At 42.0% G+C, this 23,212-nt stretch overlaps 1 protein-coding gene across 2 annotated transcripts in view; it reads left to right on the forward strand.

The window, feature by feature from the left end:
* The first annotated feature begins 3,177 nt into the window (after nt 1-3,177).
* igsf21a (immunoglobin superfamily, member 21a) overlaps nt 3,178-23,212 on the forward strand; it is a 181,453-nt gene continuing 161,418 nt past the window's right edge. The window contains exon 1 of one of the 2 annotated variants that reach the window (XM_070958331.1): nt 3,178-3,650. In XM_070958331.1, coding sequence (XP_070814432.1) covers nt 3,512-3,650 — 139 coding nt within the window. In that variant the 5' untranslated portion in view covers nt 3,178-3,511. The remainder of the gene's footprint in view (nt 3,651-23,212) is intronic. The other variant, XM_070958330.1, reaches the window with a different exon arrangement.

Consider the following 23,212-nt stretch of genomic DNA (forward strand, 5'->3'; position numbering starts at 1 on the left):
GAAGAATAATGGTAAATAAATGACTGCAGTTAAATAGCTCTTTTATCCAAATCACTTCACAGTGTTGCCTCTCCCGCAACCAGTCGCACACACTGATGGTGGTAAGCCATGCAAGGTGCTGGCCTGTCCAACGGGAGCAGTTCAGGCTTCAGTCTCTTGCCCAAGGACACTTTGACATGCAGACAGGAGATCGAACTGCCAACCCTGTGATCGGTGGACGAGCCGCTCTACCTTCTGATCCACAGCTGCCAGGAGGTGACATGAATCCCATGATAGTCGAAACACAAAACTAAGCCGAGAGGAAGCACATGACACCACGATAGTTTGGATTTCATTTGTAGGATTTTTCTGCTCATGGTCCAAATGAAACTACTGATTTGGCTGCCTTAAATATATAATCTATATTTGAGTATTAATGTTTTTCAAAGAGATCCTAGATTAGTCTTATGAGGCTCCAAATGGGAACAAGCACAACACCATGCAGTCCAGCGATAATGATTATAGTGAAGAACAAACTTAGTACAAAAAGCAACCAAGTCTATCTATGGGTGGGGGTCGGGTTAGAGTGGAGGACCACACACGACCCTCACACAGGAGACCAGGATCCGATCCATGTGAAATTACTTTTTTTACTTTTTTTCTAAGGAAGCTACAAAACCATTATCTTTAATAGTTTTTGTGCCCAACCCTGAACAAACTGCAACCGTCACCTGAAATGTTTCTCAGAAAGCTTTATTTCGAAAGAGTAACTGGATGGTTCATATTTATTATTGCAAACTTGCCCTGGGGATGAGAAGGTGTTGTTTTCACACCTAGTTGATGCAAATCATGACACAGACGCGGTGGATCGGCATGAACCGGCAGTACGTGACACCAGCTTGTGCAGTCACACACATACATTTAAATGTATTTATCCCATATCATCAGTTTAAACCTAGCCAGCAAGTGTGTGTTCTCACCTTTGCATTCAGTGGTTGACTGTTTCTTTGGGCTTGCTGACCGTCTTTTTAACTAAAATCATTAGCACTTAGACAGGGTACCGCTAAGTATGCTACCACACAATCAGAGACAGAACTGTGTCCGCCCAGTAGCCGTGAGTATCCTCGCATCTCTGATAGCAGAATGGCCCTCAGCAACACGATATACACTCACAAAACAGTTACTGGATTAGTGGGAATGATACAGGCATCACAACAAATAATTCAAAGGGACAAGTACTTAATGATTACTGGGGAGACAAGAAGAATGAGAGGAGACAGTGTAATCCTCACCAAGATGGAGTCAGTCCTATCTGCTTGTCAGCTTTCCTCTTCCTCGCAGTTGCTCAGATCCGAAATAAAAAGCTAAGAAACAGTTTAAGGCTTATTGATTTGCGCCTATGATACAAAGAGAAAAGTAAACATCGGTATGTGGATCCTCGCAAGACTGAAGACCTGTCTTTGTTAGCAGGTCGGGTGCCATATGGACAGCAACACGTTCAGCTATGTTACCCCAGTAAATTGTTGTTGACACTGCCCTCTAGAGATTTGTGATAGTGCATTAGTACTGCAGACCTTAACCAAGGAAGCATCCTCTCTCCCTGTCTGCTGTGAGGGGAGGGGGTGTGGGAGAGTCTCTGGCACTGCATTTAAATGCCCCAAAGAGCTTGAATTTATGTATTTGTGGCGCTTTATCCTGTTGTCTTTTGAGGAGCAGGTAGTTCATCTCGCTCAGCTCGGTGTCATTGCACTGCACGATGAGGTTCCAATAATGAGCACAGTGCGTGAACCACCGAATCGCTACCTGCAAGAAAGCCGCTTTCCTAGGTCCCTGTATGGGTAAAAGTGAATGATGCTCAGATCAATACAAGTTTACGGCCTTGATCTATTGAGTGGCTTTGCTGAAAATGGTAGACCAATGGCTTTATTCACCTGGATTCATATTTTTGGGGGAATGGATTTGGCATGCCGGTGGCTGTCTTCCTGAATAACTTATTGCCTAGACTTTGAAAGAGAACCCCAAGGACCACTTCACAAAGGGCTCGTCATGCTGCAAACATCATTTCAGAGGAAAAGAGTGTTGCGAACCAGGGCTAACCTTGCTAAGGTGATGCTGATTAGAATGACATAGCCCGAGGCGCCTGTCAAAGTTTGGAGAGTCTTGACGATATTTGTTGCCCCATCACTCACTCTTCTTGCGATTTTGGAGGGTAACGTTAAGACAGGAAATGCTGAATTTGACTCCCTATTACTTAAGTCTACATCTATTAATCAAATGCGACTGATGTAAAAACCGGTTTATCTCTGTGATGGCAGGGATATGCTAATTGGAACTTCTGGAAAATGTCATTGAAAGTACGCATGGGGCATAATTTTAATGAAACTGACATTTACAAACAGCCTTTTTGCGCTGAGCGACATAACAGCATGAAAAAGGTAACACTGCAGCCATTCTTAATGTACTGTAACATACAGGCATCACTCCTCAAGTAAAAAACAGTCACTTCATCTCAGGCAAAATCCTCCCTGACACTTGAATCCACACTTGCCTGCCTGCATGACAGATGATCCTTAATGAGACAAATGATTGCAGCCAATTTGAACCAGAAGAGTGACTTTAACCTGCCGGAATAGGTCCATTACTCAGCCACTCATGAAGTTCAATTAAGTCCTTATGGGTTCAATGTTGTTCTAACAAAATATATATACATGTTGGTCATCTGCAGTTAAGCTAGTTGGACTAAAAGTGGACAACAATACATTTTTTAAAGCACGAGAAGCTGAGTGAATCTTGATTTAGTGCAACATGCAGTAGAGTTTAAAGCAAAATAAACTGAGCCAAAACACCTTTTAATTTGCAGATCAGAGCTTTTGAGTCTGCACAAAAGAAGGTAAATGAAATATTTTCTGATTCTGATTTCTGAATTTCGATGAACTGAACACCGCTGCTCTATTTGTACATCTTGTAGTTATAATATAGGCTAACCTGTATCATACACCGCAGCATAAGGATCTTTAAAACACGTTTTTTGTTTTGTTTTTTTAAACAAGGAAAGAAAAAATCCGACAGAAATAAATCGGCTTAATGGACAGAATTAGAGTGGTCTGAATCCAGGGTAGGATTAAGGAAAATTGTGTGAAATAAAAGAGCGAGTGATCAGGAATGACTGTGCGTCTGTCTGGAGGGCGGGAGGGGGGGGAGAGAGAGAGAGAGAGAGAGAGAGAGAGAGAGGAGCACATTTTCATCCAAACCTCCGTTTTTTCCACAGCCTATCTCTCCGCTCCGCGCCTCACCGCAGCTCCCTATTGTTTAAACTGGGAGGAGAGAGAGGGAAAAAACAACACTCCGCTTGTTCTATAATCGCAGCCAGTGACTCATATTTTTTATTTTTTTATTTTTTGTTTTTTGATCTGATGCTCGATTTTCGCCGCTCTGAATGCCGTATTCATTGTCAACTTCTCCGATTTCTCCACTTAGACTTGAGCTGCATCATGAGTAGTTTGGGGGCACCTTTCAATCGCATACCTCTGGAATGGCGGGGATTACACAGCCGAAACCCGGAGAGCATGTAAACGCAAATGGAGTTTGGGATTTATTGCAAAATAAGGGAAAGATGACCGTCTTCTCGTTGTGCTTGCTCTTGTGCGCGGATCTACTGGATTTCGCCGTCGGTAAGTCTGACCCCCCCCATCCCAGTCATGTTATTTTCACACAGTCGGAACCTCTCGCGCAGCCCTGCGACCCATGATCGGGGGTCTAACAATAGCCCAAGTGTTAATGAGTTGAGTGATTCATACGTGACAGTGAAATACTCACTGGCCAATTAACAGAACAGCCGGATGGAGGCGATCGGTGCCATTCTTGCCAACTTTCCCCCCTCGGTGGCGAGCAAGTCGCGGGAGAAGGGAAATCAATGAATAATGGTCGGATTCAGTGGCGGTGTCGGAAAAGGAAATGCAAAAAAAAGAGGGGTGGCAGGAGGCCTGGTTATGTATTAAGTCTTAATTCCTCTGCACTATTACGAGCAGCACGCATGACGGCACCTACTTCTGAGCACCGCACAACTAACGCATGCCGAGGCGCACTCCTCGGCGGTCTGGTCATCGTGGCTTTTGCACACCAGGTAGCGCCTGGGCTCAACAGATATTAAAGTTGCTGCCTTGAAAAACATTAAAGTGCGTCTTCTACTCCCCCCCTCCACACACACACACACACACACACCTCATACGTGTCTGCTTTCAGCGCGAGCTGCTCTGCACAGCGGTGGCATCGCTGTCGCGTGTTTTCTCTCCATCCTGCTTTGACGTGTTTGGATGTTGGAGGATGGAAACACAACATTGATCATTTTTCGTGAAAGCGCCGTCGGATGTGAAATAATATGTGTGTATCCTAAAGAATCATTTGGCTGGTTTCTGCAGGGTTGTATTCTCTCTTTTTTTTTGGGAGGAAGCAATGATGGCACTGGGGGTGTCATACTGCAATTTAGGAGAAGCCAGTATTCAAATATTTGCGACAGATAAGGACCTGCTGGCAGTAATTTAAGCATGTTCCCGCACTGCTGGGATATTTCCTGTCCTGTCATATATGTCTGTGGTCATATGCATGTTGTTTTGTACATGCTGTCATATCAATAGCTCGCACTACAGGACTGCATTGCAATCAGTTGCTTCCCTTCCAGAGGAAAGAGTGAGGCTCCTTTTCATTCTGCTGGAGTTGGGCTCACTGAGTGCAGTGGTGGTAACACTGTAGTGTTTGAAGGACTTCAGAGGAGAATTGACTCCTAGCTAGAAGATCAGAGCAGCGTGCCTCATGAACTAACCTGTTAACCTGTGCTGTTAGCCGAGGGTTTTGTTGTTTTGAAGTGTTTCTGACCTTCGCTGACCCATATAGGAAATCATTATGTCAGCTGTGCTCAACATAATGTTAAATGATAAAATGCCGCTGGGTCTGTCTTGCTCAGATGATGCTGCACTCCTCGCAAGCTCTGCACCATGCAAGGCACATAGGACTGCCTCAGTAATGTAAACATTTCAAGTGTTAGATTGCTTTGGTTTCATTGCTTAAGTACACTCAAGTGAGATTTTCCATGTCAGAGTTAACATTGATCGGCATGTAAACAAAGGAAGGTGGAATTTGAGCGGTCAATCGACAGGATGTCAGCTGTAGTGACTAGCAGTCAGCCTGCATGTTTGTTGTTTCTACTGTTGCAACAAAACACATTTAAACTGCAGCTACACCCCACAGTTTCACCTTCGTCTGTTTTTTTTCCCTCCCAAGTGGTGCTCTTTATAGAAACTGATGTCTGCTGTCTTCAGGATATCGCATCAGCTTCTAGTGTACAATTTTCCTCTGTGTGTGCGTGCGTGTTTTAACAGCATCAAGGTTTCTCTGTTTCCATGTGTGCTCCAGCGTCTTAAGATAGATTTCGTTCCCCACAGACGAGGCCTGTGGTCAGCGATTCCACTCTCATCTCTATCTTCAAATGTCATACATTTTTATTTCCCCCAACAGTTTCTTTCATGCCGCTAAAAAAAGTGGAGGGATGATACGTTCGCTGTCTCATTTCGGAGTGAAACTCTTTCAGGTGCTCTGTTAACTAGCAGCCTGTCGCCCTTCTGCCAGATGTGTTCTTCTTTTAGAAACTTCGGCACAGCTCCCTGCTTAATGCATCTGCGCCTGCAAACTAGCCTCAGCCAGTGAAATTTAGTCGTTCAGGATTTATGTGTGCCTGTTGAGCATGTCACAGTTATGCTTGAACAGCAGGCTATGCTACATATTACGCATGCACATGGGGTAGAGTATGGGTAAGCGCCTTTCCCCAGACATTCAGTGTAAATGCCAACAAATATAAAATGGTGTTCTGCATAACATACTAAATGTGTACACTTGGACTACGTGTTCACAACATGTAGCTGTGTCTTCAGCCTCCAGCGCACCTGTTGCACCTGACTGACTTTTGCACCAGTCAGTGCAGACACACTATGAGGAGCGATCAGACCCTGTAGCTCAAATATTTATAGAGAAATCAAGTCCAATCGAAGAGATCTCAGCAGCATTGGCTCCTGAGCTGACAAGAATTATGTCATACTGTGAACTTTAGAGGCATCTAACATTGCAAAGAAGCTCAGGAAGACCATTCCCGTTGGTTAAATAAATTGTTCAACATTTTGTGAAATACACTTATTTGCTTTCTTGCCAAGAGTTGAAGGAGCAGGTCGATACCACTCTCCTATGGTATCTGTCAGGTAAACATGAAGCTACAGCCAGCACACACTTAGCTTAGCAGTAAAGACTGGAGGAAGAGGAGGTGGAAACATGGTGAATCGACACATTACATCTCGTTTGTGTAAAAAGGATAAGTTGCAGTTTTACATGGGGTTATGTGCCAGCCTGTTTCCAGGTTGCTTGGCAACCTTAAGGTGACAACAAGACTTTAGGAAACACACTTCAGCTCCTAGCAAAGAATTAGCCTGGCACACAACCCCCCATAAAACTACAGCTTGTCATTTCCAACATTGGTTTTTGTTAAGCAAACGAGACATAACGTTAATTGGTGAGCTTTGGAGATGCTGGTTGGCGGTTTTCATCGCCTTAGGACAGAGCCAGATGAGCTGTTTCCAATCTTTATGCTAAACTAAGCTAACTGTCTGCTGGCTGTAGCCTTTATTTGAACCAAAAGGCTAATTAGCATATTTCCCAATGGTTAAAACTATTGCTTTTAACTAGAGAAGTATTAACGAGGTCAAAGGAAGCGTGGAAAGTCCTTTAGTCAGTCGGTGATGTGTTCATTTTTAACATGACTCCATGGTTAGGGTTAAGCCTAATCTTATTTTGTTGCAGAGATGGCTTCATCAGTGAATACTGAATGCTGCTGAATAATCACAGACATATTATTGGAATATTAGAGGCAGCATTGCACCTCTATGATCCTCTCGCTCTTCCATGACTACACATTACTACTTGTCACTTTGATCACGAGGTGACAGCAAATAGGCTATGATACATTAATTAAATGGAGTGTTCATAGTGTGTATTTTAGACAGTATTATTGATCCAAGACAGAACTGACAGAAGAGAGGGACTGAGAGAAAAATGCGCAATTTCAAACCCATCTGCTACTTCAGCACCGCGGACAGCGCCATGGATTTATCAATAAAAAAGCACAGTCAGGTGACTGATATTTCAGAGCCGCGGTCAGCGCCATAGATTCTGACATGCACAACCTCAATCAGATAAAGGATCAATGAGTCAGACAGACTAGACGGACATATTCAGCTAAACAAGCCCTCCGCCCCCGCACTCTCTCTGCTACTAGAGGTTGGAGAGTGAGGACGGCGGGTTAACAAGAGGGACGGCATTGTCCCTCATGCCCCTTCAAGTCGCCTGCCGCCCTTAGTTTGCCGTAGTGTGTCACTTCGATGTAACGTAAGATAAAAGCTGTGCATTTTTGTTTGCAGAGGTTACAGGGGTGTTGATTTCTAAGCTGCAGCAGTAACATCACACGTTCACAGCTTTACAGTAAGGTGCTACCGCTAAATTAAACATGAGGCACTTAGCTTTGACAATGGTGGTGACCTGATGTCTTGATACTGAAGTAGATCAGAAAATGTGCGAGGCAGATGATTTATTGGTCCAGCTTCTTCTAGACTAACCAATCATCATTGCCGCTCTGAGATCACTTGCAGCTGTTCGAGAGATAGTTTATAGTTCAGGGTTAAGTTGTGATTTATTGCTTCTTGTTGGGGAGAAATTAATATACCCAACCCTCTAGAGTTTAATTGGGCAACGAGTGTTCTTCGGTGTTCTTCTGGGTCTTTCAGCTTTCCTCTGCAGTGCCATTTGTGATTTTGGTGAATGTGAAATGTGTGTGTTTTCACATTAGAGTGGTGTATAGGGTCGCTTAATGCAATGTTTTTAGTCTTTGCAGATCACCACCACCCCCCGAAGAAACAAGAAACATAATCAGTTAGCATAAGGTGGTATTGCCGCCTGCATTATAATATCATTTAGAGAAGAAGGGATTGCCTCGTTGGGCTTCAGAGATGTCTCGAAGAGATTAAGGACTAGATAAGACTATTCAGAATTCAGATTTAAATTACAGAAAATTGCAGCTTTTTTTATGCTTTTTCTGTGGGAAGAGCAGTTAGCTTGGTATTTTCACTCATTCGTCCTCTGGCCTAGACCATTTTCTAAGATCAGCCTTCCCTCGAAATCAAAGTCTGTATCTCATTTCCCTTTCACTTTTTACAGCAGTCTTACATGGAATTTTAGATATGTCCTTCTGCATAATTCTTATGAATAATGCTTTTCCTGAAAACGAATAATACCTCTGCTTGTTTACTCTCACAGCAAGTGACACTTTGCTATCCAATGCAATCACTTATGTCTTTCCCATGATGCTCGTATTTCTATGTCTTGTTTCAGTCTTCTCCCAGGTGGAGCTGCAGTGAATACAAGAAAATATTTTTATGCGCATGTCTTTGGCTGAACACAAACGGCCAGTGGGCACTGCTTTAGGTTCAGGTCTGAACAGCTGGACGTGAGTTCAAAGAGCAATGCGGTAAAGTACAAGGCGCTCTGATTTTATGTAGATCAGGAAATGGGACAGGCGAGCTCTAGTGATTTGCTACCAGTAGAGTCTGGTCAGTATATTACAGGGATAAGGAGTAAAATAATCAACGCTCATGGACTCATGTTGACTGTGCCAAAGGTCAAAGGGATACTGAGTATTATGGACAACATCACCGACCAATACACTGCTGTGGCTGTTTTAGCTACTGCAGTTAAAAAAGCAGAGTCAGTATAGAAATATATGAGTGATATTACAGCTACAGGTGGCTGTTAAATTATAGGCTGTCAATCAACTAGACATCCCTGTAGTAGACTGAGTGGAGCTGTTGTTTGAATCTGCTATAGGTAAAAAACAGCATTTCATGTAATAAATTCTTTCAGCACTTGTTTATTTTAACCCTGTTTGGTTCCACCTACTGAACAAAGCATCTAAGAAAACCATGCTGCCTCACGCCACAGCACCGGAGGTGGGGCGCTGCAGATCGCGGATCATAGCGGTGTTGACAGATTTAACAGGCACTGCATCTCTGTTTGATCTGATGGTTTCCGGTGCACTGTGACTGTCTGCCACTGATGGCTGGTCTTGACTCACAGGAAGTGAGAAGAGATATTGGCTGGAAAATGGGCTGTGGTTATGCCACTATCTAACAATCATCAGGCTTTGCATCAGCACTGCAGCTTTCAGCAGTTATATAAAATGATTATACTCAGATTAGGAGCTGTCTTCATTGTTTTGTTCTGCTGTTGTTCGTCAGTCATTCTCACTGTTTACATCTACATACCCTCTTTTTCTTACACTGGAGATTGTGTAAAAGCACAATTCAGCACTTTGACTTACGTATTGATTTATTGCTCGCGACTCATTTCTTGATTATTTTTGATTCCCTCGGACCAACCTGCACCCAATGTGCAGCACTTTTGAGATAGACTGTAATTTAATAAGCACCATCCTCTGCAGCTGATAGGATCTCATTTGTCTTAAAACTCTATTAAGAATATATTGATATCTCTGATGCAACAGTGAGTTCAAATAATGAGGAAAATGTAGCAAGTGCAGCTCACATGGACCCAGTGGCACAGCGACACAGAGCGGCTCTCTGGTTGACCTCTTACGCTAGCTGACAGAAGTGACATCAGGGCAGCAAAACCACACAAAGGTGGCTGGACTGCGCGTAACAGCTTCACTGAAGGAGAAAAAACAACATTCAGAAACCAGGACTTTCCTGTAGCGCAGCCACATAATGTGTGCCAATTGTCCCGTTCAGTGATCATCCTCAATCAAAGTATAATTTTTGTTATGCTCACCTTTTAGTCTATATCTTTTGTAACTTGAAATTCCATTTAATGTTATGAAAGAGCCATATTAAGACTTGAAACAGGTTGGCGACCCAGAAATGACAGCTTTTGTTGAAGGGCTTCAGCCAGCTTTGTGCATGCAGACCACTGTGCTAAAAATTAAATGGCTTTCACTGAAAAAAAAAAAAAAAAAAAAATCAAAATGACCATAAAAGGTCTTTATGGTGTCACGCAGTCCCTGCAGGACTTCAGTGAATATCTGGACTTTATTAATCTGATTATGGGAAGTAGAAGAGCTTTAACTTCTGTGAGTAAAGAGCATCTTTAGCTTCTGTTTTATGGCCTCTCTCCAAGTGAAATGTAATATGTTGGTGAGCTATAATTACGAGAAGGATTTGATTAAAACTTGATTTGATTGGATCATCCAAAAGTGGGTATGGATCACGGGATGCAAAGCAATACGGAGCTGCTGCAGAAGACTGTTCGCTTCCACCTCCCTCACCTGGGCTGTTAGATTAGGAGCAGGACAACAGGGGAGAAATTAACAAATTGGAGCACAACCACGCTCTTTTGGAAAAGTAAACGCACACGTCTGACCCATGATATCAGCCTGCTATCCAGCAAGCAGGGTTAGCTAGTTGCACCAAATCAGGAAAAGAGGGAGTTTGACACATACTTACTAAAAAAAAGCTGATATATATTTGACAGAAACCAAGAGATGACAGATCAATTCACACTGGATTTAGATTAACCATGTCTTTTAAGGGTCAGTGCACCCAATCAAAAAATATCTGGCAATGGTTTATTTGGTGACGTTTGCTGAAACTTGGAATTTGGATGTGGGATTCAGTTTCTAGTCCCGAAATTACATTAAACAACTGAACAGCAGCTTAATTTCCCCCATAGAAAGAGAATTTTCCAGCTGCAGGTAATATTTGACGCCAAATGAAGACAATATCTAAATGTTACAACCCCTAGCTCATGGTGGAAAAAGGCAAGCAACATAAACCAGTTGGAATTGGTTAAAGCAAAGTTATTTATTATAAAGGTAAAGAAAAATGATATTTACAAACAAAAACCTGAGGCAACTCTAAAGGAAAATGGGCCTGCGAGTGCTGATAAATCAAAAAACAATTAAAACCAAAAGAGGACACAGCTAATTAACAAGAAACAAACTCTCTGCTTAACTAGAATTTAACATAACCAACAAATCAGCGCCCCCTTCTTCCTAATGTGCGCTAAACAAGGTCTACAGTGTCCACAGTGAGGGCCAGTTATCACGACTGACCACCCCCTGGTTTCCTGGTATTGTTGAGTTTTCCAAATGAAATGCTTTGAGCATTGAGTTCCATTCGCCTCCACCGTCGCGTTGATAGAAGTCTCTGGTGGAGATCTCAATGGGTGAGCTAATCCTTTAACATTGGTTTCAATCTTTTATGTGAAAATCACAGTGTGCTGTTTCACAGTGGTGCTAAATCAGCTTGGTATGCTTTTTTTTTTTTTTTTTTAAACAAAACTCAGACACTTAATGCTACAAATTTTCCAACAGCAGGCCTGAAATGGTTTTACACTCCTCAAGCATGCATTCATTTGCTTTTCACATCGAGGTACCGGTGTTGATCTTGAAAGAAATTCTGGCTTTTAGTTTCTTCAAAGGCATCCATCCCAATAGCGTGACACCCTGAAATGTCTGAGACAGTGATAAGCCACATGTGAGAGAATAACGTATCCTCGACATTAGCATACATGCCAACTATCTGCTTTTCAGGTAAATGTGTGAAACCCAGTCATCTCTCTGACATTTCGGATGAGCTAAAGGGTTTTGTTTGCAGTGAAGCAGTCATTGGAAACCCATTAGCATATTTTATTAACAGCTAGCGTCCCCATATGGGGGGTTGCAGACATGTTGGGACTTGTTGCCTCCGAGCCTCGAACCCAAGAGTTCAGCCACAGGCTATACGTCTCCCACAATGCAAATAATGCAACAGAATCTGGAGCGATCGTGACAAATCTGTCCTCCCCCACTGCCACCACAACAGCCTCTTGCACGCAAAGTGGTGAGGGGGAGAATCAAGGAAGATGTCCTGAAAACATGTTTTTTCCTTCGCCACATATGGCTGAAATACATTTGCATTCTCGAGCGGCGATGCTCCAAATGATCAATGATAAAGCCTATGATTAGGAGAGACAACTAAATGCTCCGGGCAAGGAAGTTCAAACAGCACAGTAACTTTCCTTTCTACCCCTGAAGTCCTTCATACGCAGATGTAAGCTGGCTTGCTGATGTCTCTGGCTTGCGTGGGAGTTTGAAGCAACTCTGATTCCCTCAGCAGCTGGTGGTGTGCAGAGATAGGAAAAAAAAAGAGTAGAGAGGCTTTGCTCAGAGAGGTCTCCCATGACGGGCTACAGCGAGAACATGTAACGTTCCTGTTTGTGATCGACGGTTAGCAAACAGTTTTGTCAGATGGTGGAGTTGTGCTCCCTCGCCAGAGATCTTATCTGTAAATGCTATTTTTTTCCATGGCTGAAATTTTGATATCTGAACCTTGTTTGTCTGAAATTAGCAGCCGGAATAAGCAGGGATTTCTTGACAGGTTTTATCAGCACTTCTCTCCCCTCACTGTTTCCTACATGCTAATGTGGATTATGTGATTTTGCTTATCGTGTTCAAACATGGCTGCTGAGCAATAACAATTGCTCTGCCACTGTGTCCCAACATTAGCCTCCTTATTTAAAGACTTTGAGAAGTGCCTTGTGTAATATACATGACACTTATCTCTGCATTCATGCTTCATCACAGGGGGCTTAAGCTTCCAGGAGTAACACTGCTGTGCACAGATGATTTTTCATCCACAGACGTTCTGATTCTTTGCAGTTTGCTCCCTTTTTGCTAGCGAGGAGTGTTTTCAGAGAACCTGAGCAAGTGGAATTATTCACCGTCGCTGTGACCTCAGTTTGGAAAGACACTTGCTGTCCTTGTGTTTTTCTGTGTTAGCATACTCAGATATACACAGTATATCAAGGTTGCGTCCTAAAGACACATGGAGGGGACAGCAAGACTTGCATTAGCAAGAAAATATACCAGATTTGGGATAAGATTGGTGAGGGCAGGCACAGGCAGGATTGTGAAGTTCATGTAAGCTAAATGAGGACAAAAGAACAGGGTCACAATGTGTCACTTTAATGAGAAACCCATAGAAATCAACCTTTTCATTTAATTGGAATTATATGGAGAGTATATTTGCTATGGCAGATTACTTTCACCCATTCTGTAAAACAAACAACAATTCTTCAGCAGGCTGAAATACTAATGTTTTAATTTTAAACCCCCTTTCGCACTTGGCTATACTCTCACTGTGTAGTCGCTGTAAATATCCCAAATCACTCTTTTTAGCTTGATTCTCCCGTTATTTAGCTATTCAAAGCCGCATCTTCCAGGCAGTGAATGCAGCATCGCAGAGGTTTCATGAAAAGTCGAGATTAGGCGTGAAAAAAGGGAAGAGAAGGGATAGGAGAGGGAAAAAGCTCTAATCTGCACATTGACGTCACTCTGGATGGGCTGAAGCTGTGCAGATGGGAGTGAGGGAGGATTGTGTGGGCTATGCATCTTATGACAACAGATTATTTCCTTTTATGCATGCTGACTTCCTCCATATGAGCCACAGAGAGACTTTCTTCCCCCGGGACAGCATCCCTGCATTTCCTATCACCGAAAAATCATGAAGACATCAATCTCCAGTCACAGGAGCAGGTCTTGGTGAAGTTTCGCAGACGGAGAGTCAGTCTATGATAGGACAAGTCTCTGTGTTCATCCTATAACATCTGCCGTTTACGATAACATTTATCAGCAAACCTTTGATCCGCCACACAACTTGTCTTGCAAGTTCAGGGAATTAATCTCCTGAACACGTGACGTGAGTTATACAGGAACAGAAGCTGCAGTTGCACGTGGATCATAGCCGGCATTAGATATGATTATTTAGCTTCACTGTTTTTCATGATGAATCTTAATATCATGAGGTTGCTTCAGCTTCTGGGGTGATTACGCTTAACTTTTTGCTGCTTGCTCCTCCATTCTGAATTTTCATATAAAGCTCAGATGATCTAATTTATTCTTGCCCAATAAAACTGTCAGCATTAATTTGACTCTGAAAGTGAGTGTGGCTTATGCCTTTTACCTGGTAACACTGGTAGAGTGCAGTGTTCCCAGGACAGGATAAAATATTGTCAGAGACTGGCTGTAATGAATCCTCGCTGCTGTTTGCTTGTATTGCAGTTGCTAACCTGCAGTGTGAAAGTATATAATGTGGGGTCATGTTGTGATTTGTCCTCTTCTGATTGCAATCTCTTGAAGCCTACAAACATTAAAATTTCAAGCTCTTTACATTTACAAACCTTCATATAGCTGTCTTCATAGAGCACAGCCATTTTTTTCTTTCCCTGTGGCCACTTGCTTGTAACTTGAGCTCTGTTCAGGCACGAACTCTCCATTATATTTTTCTTAAAGATTATTTTCTTCTGGCTGTGATAGCTTTGTAATTGAATTGTGGAGCAACTGTTTGTCAAACCTTCTGGCCTCGTCTTTGCTTTAGCGCAGCCGCTGGTAAGAGAACAAGCTCTTGTGCTCCTCTTTACATTTAGCTGTAACTATCAGCCACTACAAGTTGCACAATTTGTTACTCTGTCGAAAGTTTTTACATCAAATCTTACTGTGCATGTACCGTCGCGGGCATGGATATAGAGACCGTCTGCTGTATCACTTTTGAGCTTTACCTCGTGCAGACGTTTGCAGGCTGTGCCGGAGCTCACAAATTGTATCCCCAAATGTGTCAAAATAGCTGAAAAACTGTGACGCATTAGCTTTATACCTCATCATGTTGCTTAGACCAAAGGCAAGGCAAGACAGAGGCGGATGAGCAGAGGAAGACAGGGTATTTTTCTGGGGAACAGTGCTTCTTGAACAACATCATCGTGAGCAAAATTAGGTTGACTGATGATACGGTGAATGTCCATATCAATTTTTGTCATGTGTGGTATGTCACCCTGCTCTAATCCTGAAATGTATTTGTTCAGAGCCCGAGCGCTGCTAAAGACGGTTGCCTTAGCACCTCAGCAGATCTGTCTGCCTTCATTTACACCTCCCAGAAATAACGTTTATATCCAACTAATTTGCTTTCATGATTGCGCTGACAAACGTAATCGCTGCCTGGATTGTGTTCAGCGTCAATGTTTGTTTCAGTGAATGAAAAACTACATCTTATGTGCTGTGTGGAGTTGGAGGAGGGTGGTCGGGGGTGGGAGGAGGATGCGTAAAGGGCAGAATCCAGGGTTTGCATCCACTCGTGCAACTCATTGCAAGCATCTTTAGCTTAGAGAAAGTAATTGCTGCCTGCTTTTTCTGCATTAAAACAGACCACAATCTTTTCCTAACATTAACCAAGTGCTGCGGGTGCATTGAAAAGTTCCTCTTTTGGTGAAAAACAAATGAAATACATTGCCAGTAAACATGTCAACATTTTTGCAACTTGCCAGGTACGTTAATTAGCAGCATTTCCTCATTATACTAATACAAAACCTAATTCAGTCGGCATTGCCTTTCCTTCAAAACATATTCGTTGCTGCTAATTGGTTGTATATAAATGCAATTTCTGGGAGACGGGCTCTCATTTATCATGTCTGCAAAGTTTTATTTTTTAATTCTTGCATAATAAACCTCAAATGGTTTATGTGACAGATGTCCAATTCTCTGTAAACACAGACAAATGCTTTGCTACCTGCAGATGTTGATTCATCTAAATCACAGAATTTGATTCGTTCCTGTTAATCTAATACATGCCATCACCCCAAGTTTAGCTGTATACCCAACAGCACCACAATATCTTACACTGTACACTAGCCTTTTTCTTTTTTCATTCCCGGATATCAAAGTCAGAGCGTCTGTCAATATGAATTCAAGCCACTTACGGCACATTAGATGTCACCTCCGTTTTCCTCAAAACAAATCTAGCGGTCCGAGCTTTTTGTGGACAGAAGACCTCTCGCTGAACAAAGTCACAGAATCTGAAAAGAATAGTTTCTGCTCAGTCGTGACAGTCCAGACACAAAACTGCCATACATGCCGTTAAAATTCCATTAGCCTCGCTGCTGCTGCTGATGCCATTATATTTACAATCACTCAGCACGGTGCAGGCTGTGTGCTGCTAGCAGGGCACGCATGCCACCAATCACACCGTTGCTCTCATCACTTAATATGAAGTGGTTATGAAGCAGGTCTGTCTTTGGTGGCATTTCAGCAGGTGACACTCAGCCCACATGTCATTTGCAGGCAGTTTATTCTGAACATTATCAAGTTTATAGTTCATCGATCTTACTATCTTTAATACTCCAGCTTTATTGACAGTGTTACACACTCAGGCAGTAATTTACCCGTATAGTGGAATATAGGAAACAGTATATAAAGCTGTCCATGTTCTCGTGCATCAGTTTATGAACATATTTGATGCGGCATGGTGTTACAGTCAAATCTCTTATGGTCGACAACAGCAGATTTTAGAGAAAATTGCTCTGCACACACCTTTCATAAAGTGTTGTGGAATCCCAGGGTTTTTTGTGTGTGTGTGTGTGTGTTGTCACATAATCTTGCATCCCTCGTGCTGATTGTCCTCAGACAACAGGTGGCCGAGCCCAACAGGCTCCCCTGTGTTACTGGACCTCTCACTAGATTGAGAATCTGTGTATCCAGACCGTAATCAAAGTGATGAATACGAGGTGGGAATAGGGAAAAGGAACACTTGTGCAAAGTCTTTGGCTCTGACGCAGCAGAGTAAAGTCAGCCCTCGGCCATGGATCAAGTTTGTGCTGAAACAACCCCACTGGATTGTACTTAATCAAACTTAGAGCACAGCATGGGGAAGTAATGGTAATAGGGAAAGGGAGTAGGTGGAAAACGGCCTGAAGAGCTGTGCACTTTAAATGTGTAATAAGTAGATTGGCAGACTGGGAATCTCTCTTTCCGAGCTTTCGTCACGAACTGAAACTAAACTCTTGGATTTTCGCTTTCCGAGCTTTCATCATGCACTAAAGCTAAACTCCTTGGATTAAGTCAAGGTTGATTGCCCCATCCACATTATCCAGACGGGTGCAGATCGAGCCATTTATTATGAATGCATGTGCAAAATTGTGCCAATGAAATACACAAAGCAAGTAATGTGAACATAGTTGTATCAGGTCTTTAATACCAAAAGGGCTGCTGATGATTGTGGATTCTTTTTGAACCTCAGAACTGGACTTTTTATTCATGCTGGGGAGCAAAAAGGCTGTCTGAACCTTCCTGCCTTAGACTGACACTTCTGTTCCCATAAATATTACACAAAACTCCATAGGAAGCTATATTACACAGGATTACTTTAGCTGTGCAGCTGTCGACTGACTCAATCAGGCAGATTCTCAGTATTAGATAATCTGAACTGGGATCGAATTATTTGGACGTTTTCTAATGGATGGTTGGTGCTTGAGCAGCACTAATCTTGATCAAGCGAAGTTACCTTCACATTAATGACCACGTTTCACCACGTCTTCGTCTTTTTAACTTGTCAAACCTGCAGAATATTTTTACCGCAAGTACGACATGTTGGCTATGCACCTGTTTGGCAAAATCAGCGACAAAGTTGAATTGAATTGCTTTCCTGTCATCTCAGCAGTTTGATTTACAAACCCACTCAGCTGCTCGGATCCCTCATGTGGCTGCCTCTTCCAAGGGGAGTTGAATGTAAGAGAAAGCTCACATTAGTCCTCGTCACAGCTGACTGAACATTAGGCTACATTCTGCAGTGAGATAGTGAGACCTCCATTATGTCATAGTAACACTAAGGGATGGGAAACGCCAGTTTCAGGATGCAGTCAGATTGTGGATTCAATAGAGTGTATTATCAATTTTGTTTGCCATTTTATCTAATCCCCTTTTCCCTGCAAACCCAATGAATATGTATGCCCAGCCTCAATTTTTGCACAAAAGCAGCTCTGAAAATGAGAAAAATTCAGTGCACTTTGACTTCATAGAAATCCAGCGAAATGCCCTTGATATCAGATGTTAGACATCTGATGCCACAACAGCGAAACAGATGTTATGTAATTAAAAGTAACCCTGCGCTGCATTTTTATTTCTTTATTTAAAAACCTAGCGGGCAGCGCTGTATATGTTGGACAGCTGAGCGTGAATCACTGGGAGATTACGGCGTTAGACTGACACTCTCTCTGTCATTTGGTTTGAGGGGAGGAACAAAGGTCAGTGCTTCAGATTCCTACAGTAACATTATCATCACAGCTGAGATAAAACACACCAATAAGTGCTATGAGCAGCGTTGGAATATGTAAATCATCTCCGCCTGGCGTGAGAGATTCAATGACACTGGGAGATGACTGTTTTTTCTCTCTAGAATTAAAGTGTATTGTGAAGTAGACATCTGTCACCCTGCCAGAGACAGATTCTGGTGATATACGTCTCATCCCTTCTATCCCTCTCTTCCATCCCATCGGACCACTCTCCTGATGGGTCCACACTGGCTGCTATCAGTGTTTAGTATGATAATCTGAGAATAAAGAGGAAGATGAATCCTGTCAGTCGTAGGGCTGGACTAGTCATAATTCCCACTCTTTAAGCGTTCCATCTGAGGCTGCACAGTGCTTAATATTAATTCTATTGTTTAAGCTCCACCCATGAGGAAAAACATCAGCTGACGAAAGGATTATGCTACACCGAGCCAGAAAAAGATCTGGCTGAAACAACACATTTGTTCTTTTGTTTATGATCATGTGCTCTTGGGGCGGAAAGTTAAAACAACTCTGGATGATAACGATACGCCCACCGGAGATGCCGGGGAACACCTGCTCAGGTTTAATCCACGCTGCAGCATGATTTTAAATCTCAGTGTAAAAGACAAACCAGAGGTTTATGACAAAAGCTGCTGTAAACACAGTTTAAATCACTTATCGCAGTAATACAAGCAACGTTCAGGCGGATCTCATTCAATTATGCAAACTTAGAGGCTGTTAAAGAAGAAAGGAGGCGACCTGCAGCTTTACCTGCCATTAGACTGCTGTAGGAAAATAGCTTAAAGAGAGAGGGAGAACATCACACCATGAAGACACACTGCCTTTTTTTTCTTTTTAACATTTTATTTATTACTTTGGATGCAGTCGATAATGATATTTACAGCTTTTCCTCATTAAAAAGCAGCCACAAATCACAATGCACTGTGTTTCCATATAAATTCATTAATGTCAGGCTTAATCTGTTGCTGTCTGATGTTTGTGATTACATTTTTTTGTATGACTTTCCGTGGAGCTCTATTTATTGTATGTCTTTCACCATGATTTTTTTTTAATTGTGCAATCAAATTAAGACTCATTAAGATCCAGATGATCCCTGAGGATTTCCATCTCTTTACATAGTGTCGATAGGCGTAGATATATAGATGGGTAGATACAGATAAAGCACCTTCTATCCTGTTGACATCAGTGCTTTTGTTTCCCCCATGAAGGCGTGCAAACATGATGCATGCAATGCAGTTCTCGCTTCAGTCCCGTCTTGCTATATTGAATTTACATCCTGATGAATGAAGCAAAACAGCATTATTTTACCAAAATACTCCACGGTGGCCTACAAGAGTTACGTTTCAAAGAGCGAATGACTCCTGTAGTATGAGAGTACCTGTCATACCCGTCAGTGCTGTACAGCTGGGTTTCTGGGAAGGCAGAATGGCAGCTTTACATAGTTTTTCTTGACCTCTTAACTCAGTGCTTTCCAGTATATCATTCTGAGCCAATAGCTGGATAATTGGTAAAAATTCTTATCAGCAGAGTCCACTTATGAGGTCAGAAATGAACATGCAGAGATGCAGGAAGAGCATAAACAGCAGAACGTTCACTGCGAGTAGTTGTCTCCATAATAAGGCAAAATCAGGGATATTGTTTAACAGAAAAAAAGAGAGCCTGTGGTTGCATAAATCTCTAGTAATATATATATATTCCACCCAAGTATTTCCATTAATGCAGAAATAATTAGTCCATCAGTTATACTATAGTAATTATAATAATTATAACTACTTAGACTTTTATTAAAAGCTTTTAAAAAGTTTAATATATCATTGATTTAACGGCAAATACCCAGAAGGGTGTGATAGTGAAGTTGTTGAATGTAGTGTAATTCTTATTATTAGTTTATTTATTTAAACGTATAATTTTGGACAGCCCGAGCTACATTTTCTGCATTCAGAATATGTCACGAGGATCTCTGTCGATGTCCCAACATCTTTAATTTTAGTGACATTTCCATTTCAAACTAGGCTAATTTTAGCAAAGTGTGATTTCCAGAAGGAGGTATTTCAGTGTAAGTATAGAGCAGAAGAAGAATAAGAGGTAGACAGGGATCAGATTACAGCATGTGACCAAAGCAGGCCAGTAAAGAATAAAGCCTGCAGTAGATTAAAAACTGAAAGCTTGTCAAGGATATAAAGTGATGAGAGGAAGAAAAAAAAAAAAAAAAGGATGTAATTATGAAGAGAGCAGTGAAGGCTGTGACTTCATCTTCGCTGTCCCATGTTTTAATGAAACAAGGAGAGCTTTCCTTCACATGTGATGAGACTCTCAATTGCCGCCTCTGAAGAAACAAGGTGATTTTGCACCAAGGTTAGCGAGAAGTCGCAGAACCCACCGCCGAAAGCCTCGTTTTCACTCCCAGGAAGCAGAGTGAGAAAATACATGAGAAAACGTCTGTGTCAGTTTATATTTTTCATCATTTTGCAAAACAAATATTGTGAAATTGCATTCTGTAAATGTTAATAATTACAACATTTGCTTCTACTGCATTTCAAGTGTGTCTGCAGATTTGCTTTTTTTTTTTTTTTTTTAATTCTCATTAAATTAATTTATTCATATGGAAATATGTAAAAGCAAATAGCTGGAGAACTAATCAACATTCAGAAAGTGAAACAAGAATAGAAACATTGGGAGTGTACTGCTGACTCTACCAATAATACGACATGTTAAATCTTAAAACATCTCAAAACACGGTTTTCTGTGCCGCCATCCTCTTTTGACTGCAGCGAAGCAGCCGTTGCTCATTCATCACATACGAACAGCACCCATAATAATGACAGCAATTACCTCAAATGTTGGGGCTGGATTCATTATGGAAAAGAAGCTTAGGCGTAATTGTTTTTCTCATTTTTGCATGCTTCTCAACAAAGAGCATGGCCCAGTCAACGAGGAGCTGAAGCGAAGGGAGGAGCATGTGACCAACTGTACGCTTCAAAATGCCAAAAAACATTCTTTTTTTTTTACAGCAGTTCATGTGGCGGATTTTCAGTGCAGCTCTTAGCGTTGGGAGAAATATAATTAAATCTTTAGCTTAAGTCCTCATTGATATGTGGGGGGCGTCATCTCAGCATTGTGTGCATCATGAGACTGTTGTCCCAAGAAAAACAACAGAATCAATTGTTTGTGAAAATGCCTAAAAATGACATTTAACTGGCCTGTAGAGGCTAAATATGGCTGCCGTCCATCAAATGTGGAAGTCGCCATAGAGCCTTGAACTGAAGTGTTGCCACTTTATTAGGTACAGCTAGCTAAAGCCAATGCAGTCTAATCCAGCAGCCCACCTCCATGAAGGTTTGAATGCTGTTCAGGTGTTGATTCAGTCGTAGGGTCCTTTCAGAGGGTTTCTGTAGGACTGTAATGCGTTCTAAAAACAGGTGTTTCAGTCATTTAGCTGTCAGTATAACACAAACTCACATAGCAGTAAGCACTTGACTAAAGGAGGGATTGTGCAAATGGGGGATGAGATTTGATAAATGTGGTCGATGCATTCTGTCAGATTTACTCAAGGGCGTATTTCTGCATATTGACAGTCGGGACGCGTCCTTATTTTGACAGGACAGACGTGTCCCTGTCAATGTTTGAGCAAACTTATTCTCATTATCTTTGGAGTGAGGTCATATTATGTGACGGGTTGCCTCAGATGTCCGTACCAATGTTGAGGCCAAACCAGCGTCCTTGGATTTATTAGCGCTCTCAGTTTTTAAGGGCCAGTTTTGAATGTGAACTTCTTCGGCTCTCAAACTTTCACTCGTAAATGAAAGCTGTAGCGGCCGGGGGCTCACTGATAGTCCAGTTCAGTCTCAGTTTAATTGGTCACACGTAGGTTAACACGGGGACGAGTCAGCTCAGCATGGAGAGCACCCGTTATGAGATATATTTTTTAAATGCACTTTATACATACATGAACCACCATTTGCATATATGAGGATGAGGATTGCATGATTGTATGTTGCAATCCTTGTGTATTACTATGTAAACAGTATTCTAACATTAGTGCACAGAGAGTGTGTGAAAGTCCTGGTTAAGTAGCAGCAGTCATGGTTAATAGTGCCAGTGTAATAATATTGAAGTTACACTAAATTAGTTATTAGGAATAAAAACAACTGTTGATGATAATAATAATAATAATAATAATAATAATAATAATAATAATAATAATAATAATAATAATGATCATGATCTTCTTCTTGAGGAATGGTGGCGCAGTAGGTAGTGCATGTGTCTCACAGCAAGAAGGTCGCCGGTTTGATCCCTGGGTCGGGAAGTTTGCATGTTTGCATGTTTTCCTCTCACAGACCAAAAACATGCTCATTAGGTTAACTGGTGACTCTTAATTGTCCTTAGGTGTGAGTGTGAATGGTGTGTGTCTGTGTGTGTTGTCCTGCATTCGACTGGCGACCGGTCCAGGGTGTACCCCGCCTCTCGCCCGTTGACAGCTGGGATAGACTCCAGCCCCCCCGCAACCCTGAAAAGGGATAGTCGGGCACAGACAATGGATGGATGGATGAAAAGTCTTAGTAGTAATATTGTTATTGTAACCATTAGGATACAACATGTGTCCATTGTCTTCCACTGAAGAGAAGAGGATGTCCAATGATCTCTGTGGTGGTTCCACCTTTTAGAAAGACTCCCCCACTGCCGGTGTGTATTATTAACTCTGGATTCTTGAGTGACGCCAGCTGTATTGGTGCTATCTGCCTCCTCCAAAGGCTCTGCAGTGAGTGTGTTCACAGCCAGCTGTTCCATTCTTTTCCCCATGAGCAACCTTTTTCCTTTGTGCGCTCATGTCTTTCCATTTCCGTTTTCATTTCCGTACAAGCCTACGTAGTGACTTCCACTGCATTAAGTTTATGTTCAAATATGAAATATGAATGGCCAAATAAGTTTGCTCAGGTAAAGCGGAGCTGTACGAAGTTTCAGCAGCTTGTTATGTCACTGATGAGGATTTCTATTTCTGTATGCCTGAACTCATTTTCTTTTATTTCCTTTC

This window comes from Chaetodon trifascialis, chromosome 3, assembly GCF_039877785.1.
Source record: "Chaetodon trifascialis isolate fChaTrf1 chromosome 3, fChaTrf1.hap1, whole genome shotgun sequence".
Taxonomy (NCBI): domain Eukaryota; kingdom Metazoa; phylum Chordata; class Actinopteri; order Chaetodontiformes; family Chaetodontidae; genus Chaetodon; species Chaetodon trifascialis.